This window comes from Diceros bicornis, chromosome 17, assembly GCF_020826845.1.
Source record: "Diceros bicornis minor isolate mBicDic1 chromosome 17, mDicBic1.mat.cur, whole genome shotgun sequence".
NCBI lineage: Eukaryota > Metazoa > Chordata > Mammalia > Perissodactyla > Rhinocerotidae > Diceros > Diceros bicornis.
Window position 1 is genome coordinate 17558171 of NC_080756.1, and position 11486 is coordinate 17569656.

General features: G+C 56.9%; 1 protein-coding gene across 1 annotated transcript; it reads left to right on the forward strand.

Moving 5' to 3' along the window:
* The first annotated feature begins 1770 nt into the window (after nt 1-1770).
* KRT71 (keratin 71) lies at nt 1771-10493 on the forward strand. The gene is made up of 9 exons (XM_058558173.1): nt 1771-2217; nt 4554-4768; nt 5474-5534; nt 6042-6137; nt 6505-6669; nt 6862-6987; nt 8398-8618; nt 9191-9225; nt 10052-10493. Exons 1-9 carry the CDS (start codon nt 1771-1773, stop codon nt 10261-10263), a joined length of 1578 nt encoding a protein of 525 aa, XP_058414156.1. The 3' UTR covers nt 10264-10493.
* Nucleotides 10494-11486: the final 993 nt, after the last annotated feature.

Genomic DNA, 11486 nt, shown 5'->3' on the forward strand with positions numbered 1-11486 from the left:
GTTTCCAGCACATGCCAAGAACATGCTAGGGGCTGAGGGAGATGAGGGGAGCTCAGACCCCGGCTATGCTGACCCAGGAAGACCTCCGGGAAGAGGGCAGGATGGGGGAGCAATAGAGCAGGAGGTGGCAAAAGGGGGAAAGGGAAGGATGCATGGAAGATAGAGAGGAAGGATGAGGACGGGTGGAGAGAGAAGGGTTGAAGAAGGGAAGGGAGGGAAAGAGAAATTCTGGTGAACGCTAGAGACAAAACAGCAGGCGGAGGGCTGGGGAGGAGTGCAGGGGAGGAGGAGGAATGGATTCCGGGTCAACCCCTAACAAAGTGAGATAGAGCCCCATACCAGCCTGGCTCCAGATTCTCCTCCCTCCTGCGCCCACTCCCAGCCAAGAGTCGCAGCCCTCCCAGGGGGCCCCAGCAGGGATCTTTGGGCAAGGGCAATCTCCAGGGACAGAGCTGGCCATGGGTGGAACAGGAGCCACAGCAGCAACGGCAATCCTGGGGGAGGACTGGGGCCCTCATAGGAGCCAGGGACCCGGGATGGAGGGGACAGCAGGCAGAGTCTGGGGCAGGGATGGCAGGACTGTTTGGAGCAGGATGGCACCGTGCTCACTGGGGCACCCCCTCGGGGAGGCCTGCGCTCCTGGGAGGGCCCCAGCCAGGCTGCGTTCTCGGCTGGCGTGGGTCTGGAGGGATGCAACAGGAGCTCAGTCGCACTTCGGCAGCAGCTTCTTTATTTGAACTCTAAACAGATGGTTCCTGTCCTCAAGCTGCTCTTAGTCTTATTAGCAGATACACATTGCGGGAAAGACAGAAATGATGAAATGCACCACCCAGGAGTCTCTCCTTGAGACCTCCAGGCCCCCGGCGAGCCTCTCCCTGTCGTCTCCATACCTCCTCCCAATTGATGCCCTGAATTTCGCAGCCACCTGCCCCAACTCCATCCTCCTTTCTCTTCATTCTGTCCAGAGCTGGAAGAGCTGGACGTCCATTGTCCCTTGCACAGCCTCTGGCCTGCCTTATTATGGGACTTGGAGAGAGGCGAAGGGTGGAGGTCCCATTTCCTGGAGAACTTGGAGAAGCACACGGCACCCCTGTGTCCATGACTGGCTCTGGCCTAGGCTGCTCATGTCCCATGCTGGGGAGAGGGTCTCTCCAACCCTAATACCCCAGCAGAGAGAGCTGCCATCCTCTGTGGGTTAGGAGAAGAGGCCATCAGTGGGGTGTGTCTGCAGGAGGCCCGGGGGAGAGGCGAATGCCTGGATGAACGACCCTTTCTGGGAAAGAGGAGGACACAGCTATGGTAGGAGCCTCAGTAACACCTGCCCTGTCCAGGGAAGTACATCCCCTCCTGGCCCCCTGAGCCGCCAAGAGGAAGCCCACAGCCCAGAGAAGATTAATCAGGATAAGGATGGTGAAGTGTCAGTGACATCCCCCTGGAGAGGCTGGGCCTGGGGCAAATTACCCTATAACAGCAAGTTAATTAGATAAGACCCAAATTACATGAGCAAGGCTTGCAAGCCCAGCAATTTGAAGGTTTCATGTTGTTTCAGAGGTGGGGAGGGCTTGATCTCGAGCTCAGCACAGAGAAAATGACTTCTTGCTCCCAGGCAAGCCAAACCCATGAATTAAGCTCTTGATGGCCCATCCACGAGCCCCAGCGCCAAGCACATATAAGGAAGGGCCCCTGTCGGTCCTCACTGCAACCTGCAGAGCCCGTGTGGGATTTTGCCTTCGTCCTTCCTGCCTCTCAGTTCCAATCTCCACCAGCAGCATGAGCCGCCAATTCACCTGCAAGCCAGGCACTGCCACCAAGGGCGGCTTCAGCGGCTGCTCAGCGGTGCTCTCGGGGGGCAGCTCCTCCTCCTACAGGGCAGGGGGCAAAGGGCTCGTCGGGGGCTTTGGAAGCAGGAGCCTCTACAACCTGGGCAGTGTCCGGAGCATCTCCCTCAACGCGGCCAGTGGCAGTGGGAGGAGTGGAGGTTACGGATTTGGCCGCGGCCGTGCTAGTGGCTTTGCTGGCAGCATGTTTGGCAGTGTGGCCCTGGGCCCCGTGTGCCTGACTGTGTGCCCGCCTGGCGGCATCCATCAGGTCACCGTCAACGAGAGCCTCCTGGCCCCCCTCAACGTGGAGCTGGACCCCAAGATCCAGAAAGTGCGAGCCCAAGAGAGGGAGCAGATCAAGGCTCTGAACAACAAGTTCGCCTCCTTCATCGACAAGGTGGGTCTGCTAGGACCTGGGGAACCTGTGAACAGCCCTTGTCTTCTCTTCTTGGAACATGAGCTTTGTTACAGCAGGAGGGATTGAGGTTAGAGATGAGGAGGCACTTCCTATGGACAAGGCAGGTATTTTCTGTCATCAGGGTGACTTATGTAAGATTCCCTGGGAAGTCTTTCCTGAGAGAAGACAGAGGTAGGTCAATCTCTACTGGCAGAGGCTTGTCAGCGTTACTGGCAGGAGCTCCAAAGGGAGACCCCTGCTTCTTACTCTTGAGGGCCAGCGTGGTGCTATTGCTAAGCTTGGGGCCCACGCAGGCTGTGCACAGAAAAAGCCAGCGGGAGGGAATCTGCCCCAGAGTAACCGGGGAGGCTCGTCCCCCTCCCATTCATTGCAAGCTGATCTCGTCCACTGGTCATCTGACCGACGGATCAGGAGCATCAGTGGCTGGTCATTCCCGGGGGCTCGTCCACAGGCCTGTGTTTCAGTGGGCTAAGGACTCTTTCAAGAGGCAGAACAGTGCAGTGGGGAAGAGGCTCCACACAGCTCTGAAGTCAGATGTGGTTTGACACTGGCTCCATCCCTTACCAGCTGTGTGGCTGTGTAGAGAGTTATTTATCCCGTCTGTGCCTGTTTCCTCATCTCTACAGTGGAGATAATAACCTGCCTCTTGAGATCGCTGTCAGGTTTATTAAAGAAAATGCATGTGAAGATCTTGGCAGGATGCCTGACATATACAAAGTACTCCCCAAACAGTGATTATTATTACTATCATCTCTGGAGAGCTATGGGAGAAGTGTTGAGAAGGAGAGGAATCAAAGCTCTGAAAGAGGCCTCAAGGGATCCGCCAGTCAAGATAGGCCTCTGACTTTTGGTAGATAAGAAATTATTGCTCCCCTTTTATGAGTCAGCAAAAGCGGGGAGGTAAATGCAATGTCCAAGCTCATCTGGGGGAGGGAAGGTGAGCTTGGACACTCAGCCTCCTGCCTCTAGACCCAGTACTGGGGACTGGAGGGCTGTGTTGGCTGCATATGGACAGGTCAGCCCAGGACAAAGCCTACGGCTGAGCCGATCAGCGGCCATCAGAGCCCACCTCTGTGGCTTCTCACTCCTTTAAGCCATTTCACATCCGAAAGATCAAAGTGTTCTGAGGTTTGGGGTCTAGGAAGGTGGCAGTAGACTGACCTGTGGCTGGGCTGTCAAACCCCACTTTACCTCTGGTAAAGTCCAGAGACATGGAAAGAAAGACGCACGTGAAGACAGTCGCCTCTGTGAACAAAGAAGATCTGCCCGGGGTGAGGGGAACAGGCTCAAAGGCCTGGATGGTTCCCAAATAACTTTAGTTCCTAGAGGAGGACAATCCCATAATCCCAGGCAGCCAGAGAAGATGGTACTTCCTATCAGTGATCCAGAGCTGTCCGTGTGTTGTCCAGATGTGTATGGTGGTGTCCTGGGTGTAGGGTTTCCTCAGTGGTTAATGCACAGTCTGTGGATAAACATGAAAAAGTCAGGACTGGTTAAACCAAACCAAATGCTGGACCATCTGCTGGAGGTGAGCTGTTTGGTGGCAAATCCCACCTCAACACTGAACCCTGGACAGTTTTCCGATATCCTATGTTTCTGACTTTAGGGAACACAGCCGTATTTAAACAGTAGCTGAGCTCACGTAGATTAAGAGAAATCACGTTATAAAAACTGTGTCCCCCCAAACCAAACAAGAGATGTGTATGCAGATCCACTCCTCTGGTCAATTTCCTGGTCCAGTGAGGCCACAATGGTGTGGGGAGCTCCATCTGTCCATCTTGCCCCACATGCCAGGCTTGCTCCAGGAAGATGGTTCTGATGAGCAGGACTGGGGGGAAGGGAGAGGCCATGAGCAAAGAAGGAGGAGGGGCCTGGTGCAGGAATTTGGAATACCTGGAAGCTCTTGGACCATTGATACGTTGTAAAATGAAGAGCAGACTCCCTTCCTCACAATGGTCAACCTTTCCAAAGACGGACCCAGCCTGACTCTGTCCTGGTATTTTTGGGCACACCCTTGCCCTGAGCTGGTTTGGCCCTGGTGGGTTCTGAGTGACTGGATGCCTGGGTTGTGGGGACACATGTCTGGGTTCAGTTCTGGGCTCCACCACTTATTAAACCGTTGGACCTCGGAGGCTAACCTTCTCTATGCCTCAGTTTCCTTTCCACTCAACAGGATTAACGATTTGCCCACCTCATGCAGCTGTTGTCAGGGGTGATAGAGAAAACACAGGGACAGCGTGTGGCACAGTGCGCTGTGAGTGACAGGTGTGACTGCTTCTGTGGGGGCTCAACAGTTTCCGGGCTTTGGGTTCCAGGTGCGGTTCCTGGAGCAGCAGAACCAGGTGCTGGAGACCAAGTGGGAGCTGCTGCAGCAGCTGGACCTGAACAACTGCAGGAACAACCTGGAGCCCATCCTCGAGGGCTACATCAGCAACCTGCGGAAGCAGCTGGACACGCTGTCCGGGGACAGGGTGAGGCTGGACTCGGAGCTGAGGAGCGTGCGGGACGTGGTGGAGGACTACAAGAAGAGGTGAGAGGAGGGGACCCCCTGTAGCTAGACAATGCCCCTGTCCCTCTGAGCTCCCCCTGCAGGAGTGGGTCCCTCAGGGCCCCATCAGCCACCCCAGCTTAAAGCTATTGGAGGTAGGAGATGGTATTCCTCGTCATACCAAGCAGAATCACCCCAACAAAACTCCGGGACTTGCTCCCTGCTGCTCCAGCCTCTGGCCTGGCACTTCGGACAAATGTCCAGTTAGCAGGGCAATGGTCAGAGGATTCTCTCTGGCTCGAGGAGAGGGAAATCTTGGGTAAACCACTCATGTTCTCCCTGAGCTTCTGTGTCTTCATCAGTGAAAAGGGGCTTAAATCCATCCACCTCCCAGAACTGCTGTGAGGAGTAGCTAAGGAAATGCTCCCCTCCATTTGTGGGCTTCATTCACATTTTGAGGAACGAGATTATTTCTTGCCTCCTGAGATTTCCCACAGGACGTTCACTCCACATGCTCCTTCCCTGTTTTCTAAGCTGGATCTTCAACAATCTCCTTCCAAACTTGGTTACCATGTCCCCTCCTCCAGGAAGCCTTTCTCTCCTGGCTGGCCCCACTGGCCCAGTGCCCTGCAGCCCCTCAGCACCTGTGTCCTCTGACAGGCACACTGCTCTTCAATCAGGTCTTCCCTGGGCAAATGAGGGTTCTCAGAGAGACATACTAGCTGACTGAGCCCTGGCATTCTGCAGGTATGAGGAAGAAATCAACAGGCGGACGGCTGCGGAGAACGAGTTTGTGCTGCTCAAGAAGGTGAGGGGGAAGGCCGGCCCTGAGTCCCGGCTGGCCTGGGAACAGGAGGAGCCAAGCCTGCCCGTGTGCTCTGTTCTTAGAGAAAGTGAACTGACTCAGAAATAGTGAGGAAAGGGCAGGGGAGACCACGACGAGAGACTATCTAGAGAATGGAATAAAAAGGGGCGAAGAATGAGTTCAATGTGGATGGGGTTGTCCATGGTGAAGAGCAGCAGAGAACGACGCACAGGGGCTCCCCCTGAGGGTGCGGGGCCTGGCTCAGACAGCACAGGGGTGACCGACAGCGGCTGGCTGGGGCTGCCTTGCTTGGAGGGGCACCCCATCCTGCTGAGGGAGCAGGTTCTCAGGATGGGGCGTAGCTGGGCCTCTTGCTCCTCCCTCTCCTTTCCCATGAGCCTCCCGAAGAGAAGAGGGCAGCTCCTCCCCATGCCGGGCACCCAGGCCAGGGCGGGTATTGCCTCCTCGGCTGCACCAGCAGCGATGGGGGATGGCTGCGGCATCTTTCAGGACGTGGACGCAGCTTATGCGAATAAAGTGGAGCTGCAGGCCAAGGTGGACTCCATGGACCAGGAGATCAAGTTCTTCAGGTGTCTCTTTGAAGCTGTAAGTCCGTCTCTCACTCGACCCCTCTGAGGGCAGCCAGTGGGTAAACCTCTGTTCTGGGGGCTAGCTGATGCAGCGAGGCCCTGAGGCCCGCTCCCAGGGAGGCCCCCTGGTTAGCCACTCAGCTCCCATTTCAGCCCTGAGAGGCTCCAGTCTCCACCCTCTGGGTGGGAAGGAAATGGGCCACGCCCTGGCTCCATGGCGGCAGGCATCTGTCTGGGGCCCGGGGGAAACTCGCTTTGCTCAGGGAGCAGCAGCCTTGGTTCAAGCCTCTAAGTTGGCATCACAGCGGTTTGCTCACCTCACTTGGGGGAGGTTGTCAGCCTTGGACAGTCAAGTCCCTAGACCATCCCTGTTTCCCCTGCAGGAGATCGCTCAGATCCAGTCCCACATCAGCGACACGTCTGTCATCCTGTCCATGGACAACAACCGGGACCTGAATCTGGACAGCATCATCGATGAGGTCCGCGCCCAGTACGAGGAGATTGCCCAGAGGAGCAAGGCTGAGGCTGAGGCGCTGTACCAGACCAAGGTGAGCCGGGCTGAGGCCAGGTCTGGGAGGGCCACCCCAGCCGGCATGAGCGCTGGGCCTGACCGTTCCCATACCAGAGGCAACGTCCAGTCAGGCGTCCAACATGCCCTGCCCCCCGACCTCCCCGACACATCATGCGCTCCCCGACTTGCTCCTAGTGCTCGTTTATGGCTCTGTTCTTTGGGCCCCCAGTTCCACGAGCTGCAGCTGGCAGCCGGCCGGCACGGGGACGACCTCAAAAACACCAAGAACGAGATCTCGGAGCTGACCCGGCTCATCCAGAGGATCCGCTCAGAGATCGAGAATGTGAAGAAGCAGGTAAGGGACCGGTGGCCTGGGGCCTGGGGCGGCCGCGCGCAATGGAGGGGGGAGGAATTGGCCAAGGACGTCAGCCTCCCGAATCTCTGCCTACGAGAGGAAAGGGGCCAAGGGGTCACTGCCGCCGACACTTAGAGCGGACATCCCTGGGGCATCTCGTCTCCTATTCACCCTGAGGACCTCTGCTTTGAAGCCCCTCCTCCAGGAAGCCTTCTCTCATCCCCCAGGCTGGGCTAGGACCACATCTCCCTGTCCCCGCCCCCCCAATCAATGTGCTCTCCTGGCACCTGTGCTTCCCTGTACTTGTCACACTTCTGTCACTGCCCGACACCTGCCTGTCCCTTCTTCCATGGACGGGAAGGAGGCAGGGAGCTGGCTGCTTTGTTCCCCATTGTTTTCCCAGCATCTGGTACAGTGCCTGGCACACGGTAGCAGCTTGGTAAACATTTGTTGATTAAATGATTGAGGAGAAGTGGGCTCAGAGAGCACCCCTTAAAGATCCTTCTGCGGATATTTATTGAGGCCTTTCTCGGAGCCGTTCCCAGGAATGCGGGCTGCAGTCTCAGCTTTCATGGGTGGGGAGACAAGATGCACATGTGTGATAACAATAGCAGCAGCTCCTCTCGTTTTATCACATTGAATCCTCACAAAGACTGTGAGGCAAGCACTCCCCGTGGCTACAGAGGAGGGAACTGAGGCTCAGAGAGGTTCTGTGGGTTGCACAGCTGGTAAGTGGCAGAGCTGTGGCCTGAGCCACGTCTCCTGACTCCTCGACCAGTGCTCTTTCCACTCTACCATGGGCTTTAGCACTTACAGCTTCGTGACGTTGGGCAGATCACTTGTCCCCACTGCACCGGGCGTTGTAAGGACCAGAGGAGCTAAGGTACATAAGGGGCATGGAGAGGGCGGAGGGTAGGGCCCGGCACACAGTAAGCACTTAGGAAATAAAGGGTTGGTCCTGGGGAATCTCCTTCCCTGCGCCCCTCGTCCGTGGTCCCGGGCACCTGGGAAGCCACTGTCGTTGTACCTGCAACATCATATTCCAATGATATCTCCTCCCAGACTTTAGACAACTCAAGAGGAGAAAGACAATCTTACTCTTACGCATTTTGTATCCTCCACACAGGGTGGCCAAGTAAACGTCTTTGCAATGAAGTGAACGGTGCTTCATCTCGGGAGGGTGGGGTGCACTGTTCTTCATCCCCACCACTGTCTAAACACAGGGAGTGGAGACAGAGCTGAGGAAGGACTTGCCAGCCCCAAAGGGGCTCCAACCTAGAAGAGAGCAGGGGGTGTGAGGCGGGGAGGTGGGCATCTCTGCCCCGGAATCTCAAAGAACAAGCGGAATTTGGAAGTGTATGGCTCCAGTCACCCCTTCCAGATTTCCAACGTCTCCAATTCCTCGGTTAGGCTTCCAACCTGGAGACGGCCATCGCCGATGCCGAGCAGCGGGGGGACAACGCCCTGAAGGATGCCCGGGCCAAGCTGGACGAGTTGGAGGCCGCCCTGTACCAGGCCAAGGAGGAGCTGGCCCGCATGCTGCGAGAGTACCAGGAGCTCATGAGCCTGAAGCTGGCCCTGGACGTGGAGATCGCCACCTACCGCAAGCTGCTGGAGGGCGAGGAGAGCCGGTGAGGGGCGGGCTCTGGCAGGAAGGCCCCAAGGTTTTGGAAAGGACCAAAGGAGAAAGCCTAACACATCCTAACCCAGGAAAGACGAGTTCCTGGGGAGTGAAGGGGTGGTGATGATAGGAATAATAATAGTAATTAATAATACCTACCCTTCCCCCCAGAAAAAACAGAACCCCACTGCTGTGCTAGGCCTCCTTGCTCCATCTTCCTTATGAGTCCAGCACAAGACAAGTTTGTCAGAGATGTCCCCGGGCAGCCCTTCTGGCTTCCTCAGTGTTCCCGCGAGACGGAAAGGCTTGGTGCCTGGCCTGAGCCTTGGGAGGTGTACATGCTGCCCTCACGTTGCACCTCATGCCAACTACTGTTTGATGGGTTGTTGTCTGGGTACCCCAAAGATTCAGAGGTGGCCCCCACACTTTCTCAGGCTCTGCTAGTGCCAAAGAAGTTCTGGAATTTCTGCAGGTGCCCGTTGGGTTCAGAAACCCATATCAGGCCAGTGGGGGCACTAGCTACAGGTTAATAGGTTGTGGGTTGGATTCTGCTTGCTCTTATTTTATTTCTCTCCCTAACAGGATGTCAGGAGAATTTCCCTCCCCTGTCAGCATCTGTAAGTACTTGTATGCTTGGACCTAAAATCATACAATCTGTGGACCGGAAAGGGCCTTAGTCACACACACCGTGTGTGTAGATGAGCAATCTAAGGACCAGCGAGGGAAAAGCTTTGCCTGAGATCACACAGCCAGCTGGCAGAGGCATGGCCAGCAATCAGGCCTCCTGACTCCCAGCCAGGGCTCCATCCTTATCACTCTGTCTCCCTGTTCCTGGGGATGGCAGCCAGGAAGGCTGTCGCCATGGGGATGGGGAAACAAAGAACTTGTTGTAAGAAATGAGTATGGGTGTGTGTGAGGCTCGGAGAGCTGGGTTTGCATGTTGCGGTCAGATCTGGGCTGGGGGATTACAGGGGCTGAGGGAACTAGTGAATGGGGGACCTCGGAGGTCAGGCTGGCAGTGTTGGATCTCTGGGTTGCTCAGTGGGGCTAAGAGAGTTAAGCCAGAGCCTCTGAAAGATGCCATCTGTGGGATAGCTAGCAGGAGGGAGAGGTTGGGGGCTGGGGAGTTTAGCAAAAAGGCTAATAGAAGGGGCAGGGTGTGGGTGTCCAGAATGACAGGTGGGTGCATTGGTGCCTGGACCAAAGGGATGGGCCTCAAGAGCTAAGAACCAGCCAGATTGGGTATAAGCTGAGCAAGCCAAGAGCAGGACGTGGGGGAAGAGGTCGCTGGGATATTTTCCCCTGGAAGAGGGGCGGCTGTGACCAGAGCCCCCATATAATGCATTGCTCCAAGAAGAGCCCCATCTGTCCTGGGGACATGCGGCCTCCTCCGTCCCGCCCCAGCTCTGCCTGGGGGGTGCTGACCCCGCCCTCCCTCTGCAGCCATCATCAGCAGCACCAGCGGCAGCGGCGGCCACGGCTTCCGGCCCAGCTCGGTCAGCGGCGGCTACGTGGCCGCCAGCAGCAGTTGCAACTCCGGAGTGTGCAGCGTCCGCGGCGGGGAAAGCCGGGGCCGGGGCAGCACCGGCGACTACAAGGACACCCTGGGGATGGGGTCCAGCCTGAGTGCCCCCTCCAAGAAGGCCAGTCGGTAGAGAGGGCTGCCCTGTCTCCCGCCACCCCCGTGTCCCCAGCTCTGGCTCCACATGCGCCCTCCCCTCCCACTGTCAGCCTCATCTCTGTCCTGCTGGCCCTGCTCTTGTACCTCAGGTGCTGGTCTGGGCTACTCACTTCTCCTGGCCTGTGTCTTCCTGAGCCTGGACAGGCGTGGATGACTGAGCTTGGTGAAATTCCTCCCTGCGCATGCCTGGTGTTCACCTCCTTGGCTACGGTCCCCCAGCCGTGCCACCAGCGCAGCCCCTGACTTCCAGCCTTCCATCCTCTGCCCAGCCTCTGGCTCAGGCGCTGACTACTCTGTCTGGCCCTTGGATCTCAGAGCACGGCCCTCCTGTCACGCTGGGGCCTTTGTCCCAGCTCCTGCCTGTGCTGGAAGCTGGCTTTGTGTTCAAGAACAGGAGGATTGAAGGATAAACTGCCAAGAGAGGCCAGTCCCCGCCCCACCGGGCTCAGTCTCACGGCTTGTTCTGAGTGGGACCACGCACAACCCAGGGTCTCTCTCTTCCCTCTCCTGCGCCCAGAAGCAGAGAACAGGAGGCTCACTCACTTCTCCTTTCTTCTTAAAGCCCCTCCCTTTGCATCCTCAATAAACAGCACAATCTGATGCTCCGTCTCTGAGTGGTCAAGGTGTGTACGTGCACCTCCATTCAGGTGCTCCTGTGAGCAGGTGCCTCACACCCACACGGACACACGGGGACACACACACACACCACTGACCGTCACTGGTGTGGCCCATACTTCTAGGTGAATTTCTCTGTGGAGCAGAGGAAGAAGAAGCTCTCAGAGCAAGCATGGAGGAGGGGTTGAGAGCACATCGGGCTGCAGGGAGATGAAGTGTGGAGCGGAGTGTGGGAGGAGGGAGGGAGGGAGAGGGGAGGGGAGAGAAGGGAGGATGCATAGAGGCGTGTGTGCAGCCTGACTTGTGGCTTTCAACAAAAGCGTTAACTGTGTACAGTGACAGAAATGGTCCTGCTGCTGACAGGGACCCTGGCCTCTTCCTGAGAAGTGGGTCTTTCCTAGAGGCAAAGTGGGGGCTTGCTGGAGAGGTATCTGCATTTGTTCAACCCTTTCTTCTCTGCTCAGAGGCCTGGCCTCCTGAGGGGTCGCCCAGGAGGGGAGGAGCTGGTGGGAACCCCACACTCTGGCCTCTCTGCCGAAAGCTAAGATACGGAACAAATTCTTGGAAACTGAGGCTGAACTG

Coding starts and splice junctions, on each gene's coding strand:
- KRT71 (XM_058558173.1), top strand. CDS start 1,771: ATGAGCCGCCAATTCACCTGCAAGCCAGGCACTGCCACCAAGGGCGGC. Junction 4,769..5,473: donor GTGGAGGACTACAAGAAGAG/GTGAGAGGAGGG, acceptor GGCATTCTGCAG/GTATGAGGAAGAAATCAACA. Junction 6,988..8,397: donor TCGAGAATGTGAAGAAGCAG/GTAAGGGACCGG, acceptor TTCCTCGGTTAG/GCTTCCAACCTGGAGACGGC.